Source organism: Prionailurus viverrinus, chromosome D4 (assembly GCF_022837055.1).
Source record: "Prionailurus viverrinus isolate Anna chromosome D4, UM_Priviv_1.0, whole genome shotgun sequence".
In the NCBI taxonomy this organism is placed as follows: Eukaryota; Metazoa; Chordata; class Mammalia; order Carnivora; family Felidae; genus Prionailurus; species Prionailurus viverrinus.
In genome coordinates this window covers 43,111,408-43,133,780 of record NC_062573.1, presented here as the reverse complement: position 1 = coordinate 43,133,780, position 22,373 = coordinate 43,111,408, and the positions used below count along the sequence as shown (strand labels likewise).

The 22,373-nt window shown below is 41.7% G+C and overlaps 1 protein-coding gene across 2 annotated transcripts in view; it reads right to left on the bottom strand.

Moving 5' to 3' along the window:
• Positions 1-204: 204 nt before the first annotated feature.
• The window catches only part of MLLT3 (MLLT3 super elongation complex subunit), a 290,119-nt gene continuing 267,950 nt past the window's right edge, over positions 205-22,373 (bottom strand). For both annotated transcript variants that reach the window (XM_047830557.1, XM_047830558.1), the window contains exons 6-11: positions 21,678-21,753; positions 19,665-19,794; positions 16,932-17,031; positions 10,965-11,036; positions 9,724-9,795; positions 205-2,913 (exon numbers count right to left, since the gene is read on the bottom strand). In XM_047830557.1, the coding sequence (XP_047686513.1) occupies positions 2,782-2,913; positions 9,724-9,795; positions 10,965-11,036; positions 16,932-17,031; positions 19,665-19,794; positions 21,678-21,753 (582 nt within the window). In that variant the 3' untranslated portion in view covers positions 205-2,781. The remainder of the gene's footprint in view (positions 2,914-9,723; positions 9,796-10,964; positions 11,037-16,931; positions 17,032-19,664; positions 19,795-21,677; positions 21,754-22,373) is intronic.

The following is a 22,373-nucleotide window of genomic DNA, read 5'->3' as shown; positions in this document are numbered from 1 at the left end:
CTGTCTCAAACCATATTCACAATCACCCAATTGATTTTATTTGAAACCTATCTAAGAAATTAAACCCTGCCATTTTTCCTTTGTGCTTAGAATACCAACGCCCCTGTTAGGATACGCATGTGCCAAATATATTTTTTGACAGGTTTCGATGGTGTTTATAAACATGGCAGAACTGAGAGGGTTACTTGAAGAGAAGTATAACTATTTGAAATTCATCAAAAGGGGATTTATTATTTCTGCATTTAAGGATTCGATGAGAGTAAGAATACAACTTGCAAAAAATCAACAATGTGACTCTCACTCTGGAAATTTTGTGGACAGCTCCTTTTGCTGTGTCCATGAGGAAGTTTTCTTGAATTTCGTTATTAAATTTACAAACTTACATTTTGACGAGAGTCTGAAGACATTTGCTTTATTGCCTAAATTTTAGGTCTAAAATTTATCACTGTAGTAGCTTCCCTTCTTGTTGTCCTTGTTGTTTGGTCGCTTATGTTACCTAGTTTCCTGGTAAACAGCCAGAGGAACGAGAAAAATGATCACGCCGCCAAATCATTTTTGCCATACAACTTAGTTACAAAAATAAAAATGGCCCGAACTACATATATACATTTCTAGTTACACTACACAGATATTTCAGTTAAACCACATCCATTTCTGGCTTAATTAGAATATGTGGATTAGCAGTTAGAAACGTTTAAAGATTTCTAAATTTTGCAAACAATTCATATGAGCATCACCCTCCCCCTTTCATCTGCAAAGTTAAAAACAGAACCAGACACAACTAAAACCACGCCTAAAACCACACAAATCAGTCACCTTATATCCAAAATGACTCCAGAAGTGTTTCTGGAGTTAAACACTGAGTAGGGGACACACAACAAATGCTTCAAGGGCGGTTCATGCCAACCATCGAGAATCATAACATTACCGGAAAAGTACACTTGTCCTTGGGGAGGACGCTTCAGAAGTAATTTACAAGGAGCATGGCTGTATTATAATTTTTTTAAAGGAAAAAAATAGTGTCTTTGGATAGAAGGAAACAATGTAAAAAAAAAATCCCCTTTTTAAAATGCAGAAATAACTTCATTATCGATCTGCATTTACATTACTGCCCAAAAGACTGGGACTGGAAAGCCCATTTTCTGTACAGACACTAGTTAATCTCTGTATGAAAAGACAGCATCTGGCATGGGAATAAACAAGGGAGAGCCTAGAGACCGGTCTATTCGCACACATAGAGGCTTTCTTAAGGCTGATCCAGTGAATGAACCTTTGGATCCAGAAGTATTTCTTCATTTCCCCTTCTTTTCGGTTGAGTTCCTAGCAAAAACTTGAAAGATGAGCTGTTCTCACTTTGCATATCTCCACTTATGGACAGGATGGAATAATGACACCAAAAGTACTTCGGGGTTGTTTTTTTTTTTTTTTCTTTTAAAAATAATTCGCTTTCTTTTGCATGCCACAGGACAGATTTCTAGTTTTAAAACAGGGTACATCAAGAACAAAAATATCCCCCCCCTCCCCAGCCATCTTTATTTTCACCAATACAAGAAATCCTTCTGGAAACATAAGCAAGTGACTAAACAGGATCGAACCACTGAATCTACAAGTTAATACATAATCTGTTATGGCAGAATAACCAAGAATCTTCCCCCAAAGAAAGATTTTCATTTTCCAAATATAAAAGAGTCTAAGAGGATCATACAGGAACAAAAATCTCTTATTCCAGGTTTTATGGTAAAGATGGAGAACATACTGGCAGCCGAAGAAAGCTGAAACTCTAATAAATAGATCCAAATTAAGAATTTCTACAACATTTCTTTAGAAAACAGAACCAGAATTCCTTTTTTTTTTTTTAAACGATGATCCTGTGGAATGCTTTTACTTCCATATTTATCTAGTATTAGAACAGTAAAACAGACACAAGAATGTTGAAGACAGCTCAACAATGCTGGATGCAGGACGTTTACAGGTACACTTGGTTAAAAGTCCTACAGGTTTATTGACTAAGGCTAGACAACAATTCATATGATCCTATTTGGTGCATTTTCTACCATGGTCCAAGATCATTATATGGATACAGCCAAGGGCTGGGCCCCAACTCTCAGAAGAAAGACCACAAAGAAGAAAATCAGGGTGGCAATTTGGTCCCCCCAGTTGATCGTTTGTGTCCTGGAACTGGAAAAACAAAAGGTGGCCAATGCGGACTGCAACGAGTAAAAGGACTTGGAAAAGTTGGTGGAGAGTGGCACGGTGTACAAGTAAGGTCACTGGGCTTGGGATGGCAAGGGCGCTGCATTGAAAGAGCATCCGTGGGACCAAGTACAAGTACTTATAATGTCTTGTGGTGTCATTCCCTCAACGACTTTAGAATATCTGTATGCGATAATAAATAGATCAGTTATGTAATAAGGCAGTGTGTTGAATATGCATTCGTCCTGTGGAATGAACCGCCACAGAGAGAGATACATGATACCATACACATTCTTTAAGTTTTCTTGTGTTGTGTTTGATTTATTTTCAAGGCTATCCAGGCTAACTCTTCCCGGGGATTTCCTTGGAGAGAAGAGTGGTCCGCTGAGGCTGGTTTGCTTAACCTCTCCTTTATCAAGAGATGATGACTGGCTTTAAAGAAAAATAAAGCTGAAGGTTGTTTGATTTTTATTTTTTCCCTTTTGGTTGCATCATTCTGAGTGTTTTCATATAAACAAACAAAAAAAAATCACAACCAAAAAAAACAAAACAAAACAATAGTTTTTGATGCATCCAGTTGTTGTATCCTCAGGATGTTCCAGATGTTTCCAGGTAACTCTGTAGTTTACGGACTGTGGTTTTGTCCAGCGAGCAAAGGTCAAAATCAAATGTCGTGTTTGTGATATGAAAGTGTCCAGTTTCTTCTATAAGGTTCACGATCTAGGGGAATAAAGAAGAGAAATTTTGGGAAATAAGCAATGGACATCAAAAGCCAGAGAGAGGGAGAGAGGGAGAGGGAGGGAGAGGGAGGGAGAGGGAGAGAGAGGGAGGGAGGGAGAGGGAGGGAGGGAGGGAGGGGATCAAATATAGAACCAAGAGACTGATATTCTCCTTATGGCAAGAAGGTCCTATGCCATTGATGGCAAGGAACCCTCTCTCAGCCACTTTGGTAACAAGCCAAAGGAATGTTAACTCTTTGAAATTCTCAATGAGAACAGAATACCTGTTCTCATCATTCATATCCTTTAAACTGATTTCTGCTTTCAAGTCCTCAATAGACTATTTTACTGTATGGGTGGTTAGAGGGAGGTACAATTTCAAGACCCCTTTCAAAATTAGTTACAGACTCAATGGATAGTGACTAGAGTAAGGAAATTCCATCCTAGAAATAACAAAACTCCTTATGAAAAAAGTACACATACACGCATACACACACACAGAATAATGATCATTTCTCTTTCTATGTTATTGTTGAAAGCTTAGAAAGTACAAAAACCCACAAAGAAAAAAATAAAAGCCAACTACAATCCCGCCCTCTGAAGACCATGGGGAGGAACTGGAAGGGGCTGGAACCGTTTTGTTGCTTGATTTGGGTGCCGGTCACAAAAGACACATTCACTCTGTTAAAATTCCTCCAGCTATACACTTTGTTATACTTCAACAAAAGGAAGGAAAACCTTCATTACTTATTACTTAGAGTCGTGTTCCATTTATTCTCTTGAATACTTGGGGGTAATAAGTATGATCTAGAAAATGAATTATCTAGAAAATGCATTATCTATAAAAGGAAAAGGAAAGCCTTTGTCTCCTCGTTTGGAATAGGCATACCTCGTTTCTTACTGTATTGGCTCTAACTTCCAGAAAGAGATGGCAGAAGGTACTGTTGCTGTCTTGCCTTGGCTTACAAGAGGGCGCTTCTAAGGTTTCAAGGTTAAGAATGATGTCGATTGCTGGTTTGGGAGAATCTTTCCTCGTGTTGTGTGTCTCTCCATTCTTATTTTACTAGTAATTTTATCCAAAATGGGCACTGTGCTGGGGTTGCATGGATTTTAGAGATGTATGTTGTAGGTAAACTGGGATGGAAGGGGGGGTTAGTCTTAGCAAGCTTTGTGGGAGAGAGAGAACAAATCAACATCAGGATGAAAGAAAAAATATTTGCAGAGAAAATTGGCGAACCCTCCACTCCCCCTCCTCTCACTTGCTTCCCATTCTCTTTCATTCAATAACTTTAAAGCAGAGAACAGTTTTCATTATGTAACCTATTATTTATTCAATGGAGTTTTACATTACCTAATTTCAGGTTGAAAGCAGCAGAAAGGAAACTTTTGACCCTCTCTTCTTACAATTAGTTTTCTTTAAAAAACAGTAAGTTTGCGAACTACTCCCTATGGGTCAGTGGCTCTCCATAGAAAATGTGCCCCCCATTCCTGACATATTTGACTTCCACAGAAGCATAAAAGACATATTGAACCCCAATCCAATTAATCACACAGCTCCAGACTGAGCTGTTCTTGCCTTACTCAAGGGCTGGAACTATTTTTTACAGATGGAACTACAGGTTTCATAATAAAAAAACAAGTTACTCTCACTGTGAAATCATGACAGACACAGCAACCTGTCTACCTAACATCCATTTATCCCTTCTTTTTTACTAGTAGAAGCTGGATTTTTCTGGAAGTGGCAACAGGCCCAGCTAAAACGCTGGCCTCCCCAGACCCACTTGCAGCATGTGGCAGATACTGCTATTTATTTTGTCCGAAGTCGCTGGGATTTCTGGACAATTTTTAAGCAGGATACAGACAGTGAATATGTGTCTTTGGAAAGATGGCAGAGCAGAAGGGCAAGGAGTCTACATCCTCAATGGCACTTTTTTAATGCTTTATTGATTTTTGACAAAGAGAGGGAGATATAGCCTGAGCGGGGGAGGGGCAGAGAGAGAGGGAGACACAGAATCCGAAGCAGGCTCCAGGCTCCGAGCTGTCAGCACAGAGCCCGACGCGGGGCTCGAACTCATACACCGCGAGATCATGACCCAAGCCGAAGTCGGACGCTCAACCGACTGCCCCTCAATGACACCTTTTAAGCCACTACATTGACCACCTATTATATGGATGGATGGCGGGGGTGGAGGAGTGGGGTGTGGGTAGGTAGACAGAGGGCCTTACTTAAACCCCTGGACTCAGGGTTCTATCTCTAGCTCATGCATCAAAAGATTAGAAAGGCTGTTCCCAGTTATGGTTAAAATACTACATTCACATAAGGACTTACCAAGCAAGAACTTACTAACACTAACAAGATGGAAGGCGGACACTCATTTGTTTTATTAATAGTTATTGAGCTTTGGATAAGCCACCCACACACATCTACATACATACTGAGGCACACACACAGCTATGTCCGCACACAAACTTTTCAAGGCAATCAAATGCTTAGTATGTGTTGACCACCAACTGAATTAAGGGTGCTTTCCAGAGTAAATGATCTTTTTCGCTACATTGTAAAGAAATAGTATAGGCCTAGTAAAAATACGTGATCTTCAGGACAGGAAAAAAGAGGCTTTCAATGTACCCAGGGGAGGCAAATGACAATTGTCCCAGAGTGTGACTGCTGGCCGCTGGGTAAGTGACCAAGCATTCTGAATGGAGTCCCAAATTATGTGTGTCAGTTCTGACGGTGCTCACTATTTGAATGGCATTGCACAGAACACTGTAACCTCTGACCCTCCGTTGCCTCCTCTTCTGTAAAATGGGGATGACGGCACCTGTTTCGCCTATGACACAGATGTGCAAGAGGGTCAAATGAGATAATAGGATAAATGAAAGCTTCTTTATAAACGGAATTGTGACACAGATCAGGGAAACGTGATTATGATTACCACATAAACTTATCCTTAATGTTCTAGGAGGTAACTGGACAGCACAGGAACCGTCAGACCCAGTGCTCTCTCCACCTCCCCTCATTGACTCTTAGCCACTTCACTGACACTCAAACAAATGACACTAAAACAAATGCCAGAAGCTAAAACTCAGAAAAGGCTTACTTGAATCTTTAAAACATAATTATAATAAAAGTTGGCAGGGATAAGGGAAGAAAGCAGGGAGAACAGAAGATGAGGGAGAGTAGTTAAATCACAATGTAGGGGTAAAACATAGTCCTAGGTTTTCCCTTTGAAATGACAACTCCTTTAAGAAAATCACTTTCTGTGACTCCGTTTAGCTAATGACTTAACAGTAAGTACAAAACAGAGCAATAAAGATACCTTCTAGAAAAAGTTGCTTGATTTTGAAGCAAATAAACCCATTTGCCAGCCAGGGGATGGGGTGTCTCGTAGGTTTCCGGGGCTTGGCTGACAGGCCTCCTACCTCCTCCCCACGCGGCACCCTCCCCACCCGCCTGCAGCCACAAACAAAGAAATGAACGGGATCTGATCAATCTCCCTAAATGAGCCCCACACTTTTATGGGAGCTTGTAAGAATACATCAAGGTAGATGCAGAGATGGCCTCAAAGTACCAGTAGTGCAGCAGGCGGGGCGTTCGGGACAACTTGCCAAAGGGAACGGCATTAACGACTTGAATTATTAGAGCATGCACCCACGTCTTCAATTAAGTAAAGACTTCATAAAGAAAAATAAATGTGGGTTCCCTTCCAGGAATCCTGATGGTTAGAACATCAGAAGCACAGCATCAACCCATCTTATTCTGATGACAGGAGCCACAAGGCCTAAAAGCACCCCGCTGGTCCTCCGAGGATGGCTGTCTGCCTCTCTATAGGCATCACCTTGCTCTGCTGATGCGGTGTGGCCCCACCTTGGTGCCCTCGCCCTGCATCATCCTGCAACAGTAAAGACCTCCCCCAAATAATAATAATAAAAGAGTGACTATAGATAAGAAAGGAAGGCAAGGGCACACGGTGTGTACACGTAGTGGAAAAGGAAGAGTATCTCAGCTGCTTAACTCATTCTTCTGATCACGGTTATGGTGAAAACATTCGTGATGGATTATTTCCTGCCACAGAAGCCTTTTAGGGGGTACCATGCAGGCAGGGGTTTTTGTTGGTTTTTAAAGGGGCGTATGATCCACTTGTTAAATCGGTGGCTCCTTTCCCCAACCCTGGTTTTTAATTATAAAAAGGTAGATGCATTGTTCTTGGTCTAATTACATTTAAAAAAACCAAACCAACCACAGTTCTTTCTGTCCCAAAGCCGCCTTTTCACTGAGGGCAAGTACTGAACACGCTTTGCTTGAACCGCTTCTGCCTGAGGTACGTTCGGGTCTTCCTGGAGGATCGCCTTGGCTACCAACAGGGAAATGCTGTCTACCGTGGGACCCTGTGTGTCCTGCCCTGGGGCTAGAGGCAGGCCTTAGGGATTGTAGCCACGGGGGATTCTGTAACATGGAGGCGATCTCCCAAGATGGAGGTGATGATTCTCAGCAGAAGACTTCTCAGGGAGGCTTCTCCATGTTGTGAGAAGGAATACCCCAATATACCACTCACTTCCACCTCCCTGAAGATAATTTTAAAAGTTCAGGAGCGGCTCTCTAGCCTGTTAACCCGTCTTCTGAGGAAAGCGTGGTTCTCCTTAGAGCTTTTTCTTCCTCCTAAGAAGCAGCCAATCCAGACTCAGCTCAATTGCTGGGGAGGTTAGAGGTGCTGGGTCTCCCTTTCCAAATAAATGTGGAACGCACGGTTTGAAGAAAAATCAAATCCTTCGGCAGTCCTCGGTACTCACATCTCTGGGTTTGGATGTATCCCCTGTACTGTATTTTTAACCTAAGGAAAAGTGGCTTAAGAACACAGGCTCTCTTGATCCAGTACCTTCTGCTCAGTAAGCTAGAAACCGGGGGCCAGTACCGCATGAACCCAGAGTAAAACAAAGGCATTAACCATTTTCTGTGAGCCGAATAAAACCGTGAGACCAGATTTTTTGATAGGATGCGTCTGATAGCAAAAGACCTAGGATGGGATCCTGGCCTCACCAGAAATCCCGTCGCAGGGGCTCAGGCCCACGCGGCGGTGAAGACGTGGACTCTGTGGAATGAATTCCATGAGATGAGCAGCTCTCGAGGTGGGGAATAACATTAGTCCTCAGTAGTGCTATGTTTTACAATAGGAATTAATTAAGCAGTAAACCGTGACAGGACATGCATCATGGTATCATAATCACGAGCCTCAGCTGCATTACGAGGCAAAAGGCCAAAGACTGAGAGCTTTCAACCGGCCTGGGAATGCAATTAGGCTGAAACGCTGTGCGTCCTGGAGCGCCTTGATGCCAGGCTAAAAATTCATAGCCGTCACTCTCTCCCTCTAGGACACTAAAGTAATCCACTTCGATAGAATTCTCCAGGAGGCCACCTTGCCTCACGATTCTTTCAAAGGTCAAATCAAAGGACAATATGAAATCGGAATGCCAACGACACCCCAAGGTAAGACCCTGCCAACGGTCTGCTTCCTCCCCTTGATGGCTGGGCGTTCTTTGTGAAGGTGTCCCAGCCCTGCCCAAACATCTGTTCCGCTCTCCGGCGAGACTCACTATCTGGGCCCAGCTTGTGCATTAGTAGCTTTATTGGACAACCGCTCCACAGTGGTTCAGAGCTGGTGTTTAAAAGGGGATAGAAAGGGACGGGACTATCCGCTAATAGATTTACCATCACCATTCAGTCAATTAACCCCAAGTAATTGGTAAATGGCAAGCTGAACAATTTTCATTTCGACAAAAGAACGTTGAAGAAAGACACCAGCAGAGGACTGGAGTAATTCTTAGGGTAAACCACTCCCCTCCCCGCACTCGCTTACAGAGAAACACAAGAAATCCAACTCGTCCCAGTTAGGAACTGTAGGTCTGTAACCTTGTGTTCAAATCTGAAACTCTAGAAGGGTTAAAAAGCGTATCAGACAAATCAGGGAACTTGGCAGGTTCGAGAGTATGTATTTATAGATTTCAGCAAAAAATGTACACAGAATATAAATGTGACCATCAGCCATTAAACATTAAAAAAAGATAACCCACACACAGCTGGGGTAGATTAAGTACTCCTTCAAGTCATTTGAAAGTAGTAATAAAACAAAATCTCAAACAGTGAAATAATCTACAAACCCACCCTGGAATTCAGAACGCAACCTTCTCTTTGGGTGTTAAAGAACTAAGTTATTTTATCGATAGCCACTGTTAACGCAACGGACACGTGTACTGTAACTACAGTAAAATTAAAAAGCACCCTTATCTTCTCAAAACATCAAATTGTACGAATAGAAGTTTCCCCACTCCACAAGAATTTCACAGTTGAGTTCATAATAATAGATGTATGTTGTAGAAGATAAGAGAAACGAGGAAAATATTTATTTCCCTCAGAAGAGCACTGGCAAAAGGTTACTGAATTGAAATCGCAAATGTTTACCCCATTTGACTGACGTTCTTATCACTGTTTTCTCATGAAACTAGAAGCCTGGCCCCCAAGGCTTCTGCACTTCCATTATCCCCTCCTTCAGCCCACATGACAGCGTCAGTCAGCCGGCTGAGGCATCGGTACAATCCGGCACCGTCACCTCCACGAGGGCCCAGTTTTCATCATCTGCAACACCGGGGGAGGGGCGGGAGCTGCAGAGCGGACTTTGAGGTGACCTGGGCCACGAGCCCCCCTCCCCCCAAAGACTTCTGCTGACAGCGCAGGGCTGGTGTGACCTCCAGGTGTGATGATACAGAGCAGGCCTTGAGGCTTCTAGAAAGGGTCGTGCTAAAAAGCAGTTCTCACCTGCTGCAGAATGTGTCTTTCCCTCAGCGTCATTAACCTTCTGTGGAGCTCGACCAGTTCATCTAGGTAGGCCTGAAAGAGAAGAGTATCCCCCAAAAGAACAAGCACTTTAGGAAGCGATCCACAAACAAAACAAGAAATGAACAGGAACATACAAGCAGCAGGTGGAGGTTCCCCGTTCTACCACCCTTCCCGGGGCTGCGTGGACTCGGTACCCAAGGCCTTTGCAGACCAAGTCTCTCCTGGCCAACTCGTATAAAGCCAGCTTTTTTACGAGGGGCAATTCTTGCACTTATGTGCTCTCAACAAGATTCAAAGGAGCAGACTCACCCTCTCCTGGTAACACCCTCCACAGAGAGAAAGGGTACTCAATCCTAAATTGTGAATTTAAACATATTATCACAGGCTATCACTTTTTTTTTTTAATTCTTCCATCTCAGAAGATTTTTAACTAAGGTTCAACTAAAGAAAAGTCTAAATTTGAACATGGGAGTATAAATGCACATTACCAATTACATCAGGACAAACTCTATTAAAAAAAAAAAAAAAAGCTTTCCTGGTCATACCTAACATCGCCAGTAAATAGGAAGTGACAGAAGAGAATGTCTTATGAAAACTAGAGATCGCTATCCATATTAGCATCTGGTTTGTCAAAAGCTCCCTTGCAAGGACAGAAGCGTACCTCTCTTTCCATATGCTCAGACTCATGAATCTTTGTTAGCATAACTGCATGGGTTTTTCTAGCGTCGTTTGCAGCAAAGGCAAAGGAAAGGTTGGTGAAGCTTTAGTCAGGCCTAGCCTGATCCTGCAGAGCATGTTATCACCCTGCCCGCAACAGGTCTGGAAGTCAGATGTCGAATGCACGATGCACACTTGGAAAGCACGTTACATGAAGCTCGGGCGTCCTGCTCCCTTGTGGCTGAGACTCCTCAACCCTCTACCTCCACCATGATTTTCTTACCTCCCAATTCAGTGTGCCCCAAATCCCTTGGCAATACAGGCATCGTGGCAAATGGTAGCATATGGGCCCAGCTTAATGCTGAAGATCTAAGCAAGACTTGGAAAATCAACTACAAAGCACCGAGGAAAAGTGCTCATCATTTGGTGAGGGGGGTGGGGGTGGTGCTGGGCACTTCCGATGCAGAAATGAAAGGGGAACCACCAAGGATGTTTGAGGGAAACACAAGGAAATGGAAGACACGTCAGTGCTGCAGCACTCATAGAACGCCCTGGAAACCTACCTTGTCACATTCCCCGTTCTTTATTTGCTTATCTGATTTGCTTTGCTTTATTGGACTTTTCACTTCAAGAATCTAGGGATCAAAGAGAACGCTGTTAAACTTGATTTCAAGCACTTCGTAGCTGACCTGCCACCTAAACAAAGGCACTTACGAATGAAATGTCCTACAATAAGATCACTTTCCAAACAGCAAGTCTCCTCTACACATTTTCTTTCGTCTCATCTAATCTTACTCTTTCTTGGAAAATAAAGGACTTATATCTGAAATGCTGAGTCAGGCCAAAAGACTTTAAAAAAAGAAGTTGACGATAAGGAAATTGATCTAAGCTTCCCAGGCTGCTGCTTTTTTGTGACAACACTCTCACACATATGCACAGCAGCTGAGTTATACGAGATTATAGTCCCCTCCGGCAAGATTTTTTTTTTCTTATTCATTCTGCTGTTTCAGCATGACTACCAGTGCTCAGTATGCTAGGGATGATAAAACAAACACTCAAATGCCCCTTTTTAGTACCTGTCTTTCGGATTCTAAAAATTACTCATATCCACTAAATTGATGCAGCTGTGAAAATGAAGATGGCCATCAGTTATACTGGTTGCTCCCAACCTGGCATCCTCCAACTCAAGAAATCAAGAGCCAGGCAGGGCTATCTTCCATGGCTCAAGAAATGATGTGTCTACCCGTGATAAAATAGCAAGCGCCTGTCATTTTATAGGAACCAATTTCAACGTAGGATACGAACAGTAGTTTGGCATGCTGTTTAGATGCTTCCGTGGGGAGCTAGGTTTCTAATTAATAAAAAGGAGAAACAAATTATTATTTAATAAATACGGCTGATTTATTGGAGTCTTCGGAATTGAGGATTATGAGGGAAATATTTTTAAATGGGCCTCGTTTCAAATTGCTGAGATCCACTGAATTTATTGATGAGTGTTTACAAATGTACATAAACAGAAAAAGCAAAGTAATTTGTCTTTTTCATGATAACCTCATTACCAAGTGAGTTATAATCTCAGAAGCTAATATTATGGAGGAAAATGCCAAATAAAGGATATATTTAAGAAGTCTCATATTCCTGGGGTGCCTGCATGCCTCATTAGGTTAAGCGTCCAACTCTTGATTTTAGCTGAGGTCATGATCTCATGGTTCGTGGGTTCGAGCCCCACACTGGGCTCTGTACTGACAGTGTGGATGGAGCCCGCTTGGGATTCTCTCTCCCTCTCTCTGCCCCTCCCGTGCACTCTCTCTTAAAATAAACAAACATTTAAAAGTAAATAAGTAATGAATAAATAGATGTCTCATATTCCCATCGCTCCTTATCCATTCTCTGCTGTAACACACACACTCATAGTTCTATTCAAAAATCTACCATATTCCATAATACAAAAATGATTTTAAAATGAGTTCACTTTTAATTTGTGGGGGAAAGAGCACTGATTGGGCTCAGATACTCAAGTTCAGGTCCATAGCCCTATTATTTAACATTTCAGACCTCAAAAAAATGAGACGAAATGGAAGAGATGAACAAGAAAATGTCCAGGTTCCCATTCAGCTGTAAAATTTTATACTACCAATAACCATTTTACCTGTCGAGGATAGGACCATGACATTCTGGAAAAGACCAACTGCTTTCAAAAGGATATCTTTTCCTTTGAATTTAGAATGATGCACACGTAAGAAGTGAGCTTCTAACAGAGCCTTTCCTGAGAATTTCTTCAGTTTTAAAATTAAGATAACCAGATGACCAATCTGACCAGGCTCACTCACTTCAAATACAATGCTTTGGGCAACACAAGGAAATTACTTAATCAGTGGGGCAAGGCAATCGTTTTTCACATGCTGCACTGTACAGGAAACCCAACACTCCGCTACATTCAGAATTTCCTTCTCTCTATTGTTGCTGGAAATGAGACCTCCAGGGAAACTCAGAGCTCTGAGACCTAGGAGTAAGTAGGTCAGTAGATGGCACTCCTCGCCAACTCAGACCACACGGTGGGGCAAAGCAGAGACAATCTGCTGAGATTTCAGGCCAGAGAGAAAAACAGTGCCTGCGTGCTTGCCTAATGCACTAGAAAACTGAATTGTGTTCCTATCTTGTCCCACTCGGACGGTGGGTAGGGGGGGCCAAGTCAGTCACTGCACTCCCGGGGTCAAAGTGACTGAGGGCTCTGTATTTGTAATGCAACTTTGCTCACTAGGTTTAGAGAGTTCTACCACCTTCTCTTCAGAGCAGAAAACAGAACATTCAGGGCACTTGAGTCCCACCCTACACATTCCGTAAGTGCGACAGCACAGAAGGCCAAACTACATTGAGATCCTAGTTTCTTTCTTCTGAAGCTTCAGTGGCAGGAACAAAAGCTCCGGGTGTCAGTGATCCGCCTCAAGTTACTGAGTGGCTGCCCGGAGAGGGCTCAGTTCATCTTCCTTCTTTGATCTCTCCCTGCTCCAAAATAAACAGCTTTGTCAAAACCTCATTCTGAGAGAGCGGAGCCAAGCTGAAGACAATTGTTTTATTTATGATCATTTCTTATCTTTAAGGAAACGACTCCAGAATATAAAAGTACACAGCACCTTGTCTTCCATGGGCTTATTTCAAACCAGTTTAACTAGATAGACTCTTTAATTTCTTTCAACATGCCTTGCAGGCAGATAGGTAATTTATGATATTCTGAATATTAACTTGGGTCCAATGGAGCACTTCCTTCCCTCAAGGCCCCTCTTCCCCACCCCCTTCTCCTCCATGCTTTCAGCCAAAAAGGATCTGGAATTTTGATTTTGTTTGAAACTCACACATATGGGAGGTTTGTAGTTAAACAAAACAAAACACCTCTGGTTAAAATGGCACAGCACTCACTATTATTGCCGACGAGGCTTTACTGAAGGAAACTGCCACCCAGACCGCCAAGAAGCACCGTTTCTACACATGGTGGTCCCAGAAAACCGAGCGAAGATCCTTAATCTGAGGATATGGCTTGAGAATCAGACTTTCAAGATTATTATTTTTTCTGCATCCCTTTGTGAGGACTGACAACTCAATTATTCAGCAGATGGATCCTCTTCTGATCGGTCTTTCATGTTAATGATCGCTAGCAGCTCGTAACAATACTCAGGTTAATTACTTGCTTTGTTGACATGTGGCTCTCTGTTCACTTTTTTTCAATAGTTAGAAAATGTTTGACTCAATTAGCACTTTCCCTTTTCCCTAGTCCCTGGAAGAACTGAGAACGGGTAAGGCAAACTCGGCTTTGCCTGGTAATTTATAGAAATGTGAAGACACACAGCAGCGAAGGAAATTCACACTAAGAAGGCCTAACCGTGAAATGGAAGGTCTGTTTTCATCGATTTTATTTGATGGGAAACTTCAAATTCTCATGCATACTTTCAAATGAAGACTGAAAACACATCAGAGGGTGAAATTTAGGGGACTTTTATATTTTTAAGAAATTCTTATTATTTCACTTCATCAGCATGGAGAATAAGATTAGCAATTTTTTAAGAAGTCCTACAACACGGACTTCAAAGGGATAACACCAAACCTGAACCAATGCAGGTGATTTGAGGGGTTAAGAAATCAATACTAAACAAAGTTTTAAAAACCTTTTCTTGTTCTCTCAGTTCCAAGAATGCTCTAAAGAGATTAGAGCTCTTGTGGTACGTGTATTTCTTACCCTAGACTAGCTCAAAGTGAAAGCATATGGACTTTCTTATTATGCTTATAGGTGCATGGAGGAAGTGACATATAACTGAGTATTCCTGACAGATTGATGATTCACATGTGTGAAGCTACATTTATCGAATAAACATATGCCAAGGAACCAGTGGTATGCTATCTAATTGGATAAAGTAATTTTTACCCTCACCAGATAGATGATACTATTCATTTTTCAGTCTCGTTTTGCTAGACAGGTTTAAAAAAAAAAAAAAAAGTCTGACAAAGAATCCAAACCTTTCTCTGAAGCCCAGACTTGAGCCAAGTCAACTCAAGACTGCCCATCCAGGAAGTGTTCAAGGGCAGTTCTAAAGGCAAGATGGGGGGCTTCAGGAGGGATATACCTAATGCCCCTAACTCCTGACAGTGCCACTCTGGCTGCTCATGAGGGACCCTGGTTCTAATACATACACACACACACACACACACACACACACACACCCACCACTGGAAGCGGAAATCAGGGCTCCATAGGTTTAAATTAAATATGCAAATATATTCAAAGTCCAAATTCTATTCTTTTGCCAGCTTATACTGAAGCACAAATTTACAAAAGAAACCCAAGTTATCTAGTTAGCCAGCCTAGGGCTCTTCCCAACTGATTGGTGATGATGGTTATGTGCTTTAGTCTTCACTTGTCCCTGAAGTGCTGATGTGTGATGGGGGCATGGCGGGCACTGGAGGTGGGGGGCACATGGGTGCGGGGAGGTAGGGTAGGGAGGAAGAATGTACTGACCCCTTGAAGAGCCAGTCTGTAACACAATGAGGCTGGGCTGGCATTCACATGTAGGCCACAAAGAAACTGCAGTTGAATGTTAACTGGTGAGGCAGGCAACACTGATATTATCCCTACTCCACAATGGAGGCTTTAAGTTGCGGGCAAACTTTATAAATGAGGTATTTTAATTTTTACGAGATCTTATGCTTTATGCAAAATTTAAAGAAAACATCGTCAGCTAAAGAATCGCCATTTTCCCCGTAAAGCAACGATCGCAAGTCACAAGTTCAAGGGCAAGACCGTTTAAAATTGTAGGACACCTGTGAAAAAGAATAATTTCCGAAAAGCACAGTTCTTTTATTTTCAAGTTCATAATATTCATATGATAACTTGGATTAGGCAATTATTCTAGAGGTCACGGGGAATCTGCCTAGACAAACAGATAAGAATAGCTTACATAAATGAGTGTATCAACTCAATGCACTATGAGGCTTTTACAATATTCATGCTCCTTGAAATTAGTTTTAGTGTTTAAAATATCCCAGTCTTAATCATTTGTTTGACAAAAGCTCTTCATCAGAACTTTCAAAGTTTTGCCTAGACCTTATCCAAATAACTATATTCTGAGTTGACTATTAAATTATGTCTTCCTTTTGCTCAAGTTAGGACAACGATAATGACCATTATTTACTCTGCATTTTATTAACGATTTCTTATAATCCCAAAGGATGATCTTTCCTGGAGGAGCACACAGAGATACAGCACCTATACTAATAAAATCTACTCCCATCACCTAAAGTGCCAAGTAGGTCTAAGCATGACCTCTTGTTCTTCACAAATATATTATTTATCATCCTCCTCAGAAGCCAGCAAGGCAGGTAGTAATATCGCCATTTACAGATGAGGAAACGGAGGATGAAAGATTTAAAGTTGTAAACTACTGTCAATTAGTAAAACAAAGAACCAGGTTTTAAACTAGCTTCTACAGGTATAGTCTTTCTAATTCATTAAATTAGCCTACTTACTGCTGAGGAGGGGGAAGAACATACAGAAATCAGGAGCAGCACTTTCTGTCACCATCCCTACCGGCATCCCATGTAATTAACCCATCCGAGGGAACACACTTTTCATGACAACAGAAGTTCTCTTTTACCCCAACTGTGTGTTTATTCCTAGAGTTGTAGATTCCCATTTATTTGATATCAAGAGGGAGGGTTTGTTTTGTTTTTGTTTTTTAATTAAGGGCTAAAACCTTTTCTGTGCTTTGGGGCACATGGGTGGCTTAATCGGTTAAACATCTGACTTTGGCTCAGGTCATGATCTCACAGTATGTGGGTTCGAGCCCCGCGTCGGGCTCTGTGCTGACAGCCTGGAGCCTGCTTCTGATTTTGTGTCTCCCTCTCTCTCTGCCCCTCCCCTGCTCTGTCTCTCAAAAATAATAAATAAGCATTAAAAAATAAAAATAAAGTTTTGTGTACTTTGTAGAAATGATCACACCTAATTTTGCAGAGTCATGAAGAATGCAAACCCAGCAATTTACCTGGTTGTTGTTGGTTTTTAATAAGGGTGGCGGGGGTTCGTGATGTAGGGGTGAAGAAGCCGAACTGCTTTCACTGTCGCTACCGTCACTTAAGCTAACTCTGAAAAGAAACAAGTCACACGCATCAGTACAGACAGTTCTTAACACATCTATGGAAACAGGCGCAGAAAGCAAGGAATCCAAACGCTAAATCATTGAAAACTTGTTGTAACTCATACAACTGCTAACACATACTGGCGCTTCCTTTGTATTTGGAACCGTGTTGAGTGTTTTGCCGGCTATGTCTCATTTTAATGACCCTTATTTCGACAGATGAGGAAACAGACTTAGACTAGGTCACCCGCTGAGGGGCAAGAGGTAAAAGTGGTGGCCCTGGGATTCAGACCCAGGCAATAGAGCCCAAGGCTGGTGTTCAGCCACTATATTTTACGGGCCCCGTTGATCTCCCTGCTCCAACTCCACCCACCTACTACCATCGAGCATGTTACCCAAGCCTGCAGAAGGTCGGCAAAATCAGTTTGTAGGTTACTATCTTTCCTTCCAAACCGCCCTCCCCCCCCCCCCCCCCGCCACCTCTCTGCGACAGGTGAACACTTCACCAATACAGCAAAAGTACAGGCTGTGGGAGTAGAAACAGTGGCGAAGGAGAGTATGTGTCAGTCACACAACAGCCCTGTGTGACTGACAGCTCAGGGGGACATCGAGGATGGGCTGTGTGAAGCCCAACGTGCTAGACCCACGCCAACTATTTCTACCGTGCGGTGATTCAAGGCTGGCCCTGGTTTTGAACACTGATACAACAATTCATTGGAAATCTACTTCAGCAAGACGAAAAGACAGTGTGTTTGGGATGCCTGTTTAAAGAACCCTAATATCTTTCAACAACCAAAGATGACAAAAATTCAACCCCTCCCCTGTTTTTCTCTTTTCAGAACAAAATAGAATTTTCTTCCAGCCAGAGTACGAGATATTTCTTTATTCTACACTGGTGTATGTATACCCTCTTTCTGAAATGCCCTTCAGAGTCTGCTCCCTCTCCTGGGCTATACAGTCACCTAATATAATATTCTTTTCAGAGACAGAAAATGCTCTAGAAATCAGGACAGTTTTTCTTTTGCTCTGAATAGGCAATCACATTCCAGCCCTGTAATATATTCAGATAGACGAGATACAAGATAGGAAATGAAAAGGATACACTGGGACATCCTTTTAGCAAAAACTGATGGAACTTGTTTTTCTTAACTAAATTACATTAATGAAGTGTTCTGTTGAAGCGCTGCTTTAAAATGCTTCTTGACTGAAGTGGTAAGGCTGAGTATTTAAGCTGATTAAACAGTGGGGACTTTACAAGTGCAGGGAAGACCAAATGTTACCCAGGCGCTGCTGTGCTAACAGCACATGGCAGGCGGGGGAAAGACGCGGATCTCTAACAACGTGCATGGCATCAGACAACACGCGAGCGTGTGGGATTTGACCTGCACGGACTCAGAGGAAGGAGTACCAAGGGGGTGAGCCTCCACAGTCACAGAACATCTAGATTTTCTAAACCACAATAACTGGAAATTGGCTCAATAGGTCACGTGTTTTTCATCAGGTAAATGTGAGAGCAGTCAGGGTTTGGGGCTGTTATAAAATATGCTCACGGCCACATTCTGGTCCTTTTTTAGGTCTTTCTGTCCTACCCTTTAGTTTACTTCTTGGCAGAGTAAAAAATTCTAACGGGAAATGTTACAAAGCCAAGGCCATAAGGCTCCTTATTTTCTCCTATTCAAAAAAAAAAACATAGATCGATGCGTTTGGGGGACAAGGTAGAGGAAGAGGTATTGAGGGTAAGTACTGAGTGGCCACACGGAAGAATCACCGAGAGGTCTGAGAGGGCATATACTCCAAGGAGCCCTTCTCCAAGGACGCTGAGGAAATACCAATTAGGAAACACATGATCTGTCCAGTTTGGGTTAAGATGGTATTCTTTTAAGGAATCTTAGGGCCTTTTACACAGTAATGGGTAATGGGAAAAGATTTAATGCGAAGTATTATAAATTTAATTGGATTTTAAGTTCAAGTAGATTCATATTTTTTCTACTCAAACACATTAAAGTAAGCATGCCTATTTGTTTTCCTCGTGATAAAGAAATAAAACCCTCAAGGCAATTTCAAGTTGACTATTAATTATAAGTGACATGAATTACCATCTTCTAATGTGGAATTATGCCTCACAGCATTAAAGCTACTTAAGGAACCTAATTGTCAGCACACTTAAAAGGAATTTATTTTCTGGAAAACACACACAGGTGATCCTAGTTTTAATTAGGTCACACACATAATTCACTGGAGCCAATTACATATTTCCAGCTACAAACAGCAAACATGTTTCCTTAAATTCTGAGACTATAGCAACGGATCTACTATGCACATTCTTCAAATGAGAACGGAGTTTACTTCAGCTGTCAGTCCTGCTACCTTGACGTATGCTTTCAAGAACAAGGACTCCTAATAGAACGTTTTCCCCACAGAATGTTTAGAGAAAAAACCTCTGCTCCCTGAGAAACGGGATACAGAGTTCCCTGTAAAGGTGAATATAAGCACGCCAAGGGGACCCAACGGACACGAATGTGACCAGTTACCACAGGCACAGGGTTTGGTGTTTCACACCTTTGCTGTGGTTCCACTGGGAAGGCTAGGGAACGGGCAGGCTTCCACCGCAGGGAGCTGCACCCCTGGGAAGTCACTCACCTGCGGCTTCGGCTGCCTCCTCTATTTACAGGTCTCTCCATCTCGGAGTCGTTGTCATTATCCTCTGCCTCATCTGATTCCTCCTCATTGTCATCCGAATGTAGATCTTTCATTATTGACCTTAAAGGACCTGAGGAATGACAGTAAACACAATCAATCACGTGACTTCAAGCACACTTAGTCATATTAGACACACAGGACTGCTCACCAGCACTGAACACTGGTCACAGAAAACAAACAAACAAACCCATTATTATATATACTTATACAATTTACAAAACAAATTTGGTAGTTTCGGGAATGTCATATCTAACCAAAACACTATTGTTTTCAGAACAGATGCCCCAGGATGTTCATCGGAAAATCTCTATTTCCTAGGAATGTGTTACTGTGTATTTTTTTCTCTAAGAAAAATTACAACTAAAAAGGAACAGAAAGGTCTATTAGTAAATTGAATGTTTTGTTAGGTTAATCCATGTATTGAAAAGTTGAGGCTAATAAATCACCATGGTTGTAACTTGTTCTTGGCAATGCAGCCTTTGTGTGGTAGTTTTTGATCTATTAAGGTTTAGCTGTTCCTTTTATTTCAAGGTCAATTTCAGGTCAAGCAAGCATTTCAGTCAAGTTCAGATTATAAAGTATTTCAATTCCATGGTGTAAGGTCCTATCTCTGATCTTCATATTGATCTTGGACACCAGGTCTTGGGCAAGCAACAATGTTGTGCAGCCAATTTTTATTTTGCTTAAGAAATTCCTGGCAAAATACCAGCATATATTTACATAAATAAAACCATGCAATAAATCAGATGCCCAGAAAATTCAAGAGAGTATCCAGCATAAGATGGGACAGAGAGAGAGACAGAGAGACAGAGAGACAGAGAAAGCCATAACTAGTTTTATTCTAGAACGGGATATAACTGGGGGGGGGGGGGGGAAGGAAAAAAAAATTCAGATTCAGCATGGCTTATTTTCATTTGACTGCTCTAAATGTGATGAAAACAAGACCACTCTCTTTAATGTTAAAGAAGACACTGTGGAGGCAATCAAGAAAGTGAGAGAGGCATTTTTATTCTGGATTAGGCGAGTCCTAAAGTCTAATCTATGACATAAATATCTCAGCTATCACTAAGTCAGTTCTAAAATAAGTGTTGATTCTTCACAATCTCACACTCTGCAAAACCCAAATGCCTCTGCTTTTGTAGTGGGCTTATATCTTTGGAAGTGAGCGTAACAAGAAATTTGAATAGCCAAAATGGTCAGTGTCTTTTATTTTTTTCCTGGAAGCTTAGCCTTAGCCCAAATACATACAACAGTTTAATCCTTTTCAAAACACAGAAGACCATCAGGAATTGAGTATGGTCAATGAGAAAGGGAAAGTGCAACATGATGCTCAAAACCAAATTATTCCTTGATACGATCTCACTTTTCACGTTTAAAAAAAAAAAAAAAAAAAAAGGAGACCTTATTTGAAGATTTCCACACACGGAAATGTGTAAAATACACATTGGGTTAATGTTCTGGTTTAAACATGTTAGATTTCTTTACATTTAAATCTCTTTATTTTAAAGTTCAACTAGAGGGAAAATATGTTTTAAAGACAGCAAATTAACACTTGCCAAAGAAAACAGGTCTATTAATCTGTAGAAGAAACAAATAAATAAAATGAAAGACATCCAGGAGGGAGAGTAAAAACCTATTTCTCTATGTCGCAGCCTCTCAACTCCAGCTTTTGCTATTGTATTTCCTTGGGGAGCTCCCTGGAATGGGCTAGGTCTATAATCCTTTTGTAAAATGGGACTCTGAAGGCAGGGACTGGAAAAGGGGGAATTTCTAGAGGCCGGCCTCATACATCAGAACAATACTCCAGTTCATTCCTAGGGGAAATAAATACAACTGCATAAAAGCCAAGTTATCATTCAAATAATAAAACAGTAGAAAATAAGGCCATAAATCAACTCATTAAGATGTTTTATGAGAAAAACGTCTCCCAGTTTGCCTGGGAGATACTGATACCTTGTTGCCTTGTCTGGGATGGTGTGAAGCTGGAGCTGGAACTGGAGCTGGAACTGGCAGGACTGGGCTGTTCAGACTTGAAAGAAGAGAAAGCCACAATCAATACATTTGGGGCGGGGGGGGGGGCATCACACATCCAAAATTAAAAACAACATTGTTGCCCCCAAACCCCAAATATTCTGCTCTTCAAAAACAGTCTGGCACTGCGTAAGAACAATGACAACACGATGCATTCGGCCAAAAGCGGTGACACAGGAGAGTCACGCTGTCCTCTGTGTTTTGTCCGCCATATTTTTACTAGACGCAGAAACAAGTATACAAATTCAAGGATGATGAGACAAACACCTGGGTGCTACATGAGGGAAGAACCTGGCTTTGATTTCACGCCCGTGTTTACTGCTATCCAAATCTCCTTCTAAAAGATTACCTTGATTGCCCTTTCTGCAATGTTTGATGGACTCGACCGGTTAAAACATAGTAGTAATGAGGCCAAGGTCACTGGTTCAATCACATTATGAGCCAGTTAATTTCACTCTGGTCCAAGGCCATGACCCAACCCTAACCCCATTCATCCACAGTTTGCAAATAGAGGTAATGTTCACAAGGAGATCTGGCCAAGTCTCACAAATGAGTCATGGGGAAATGTTGCCACCACTTAAAAAAACAAAATTAAAAACAAAAAGCACCCTTTAATTC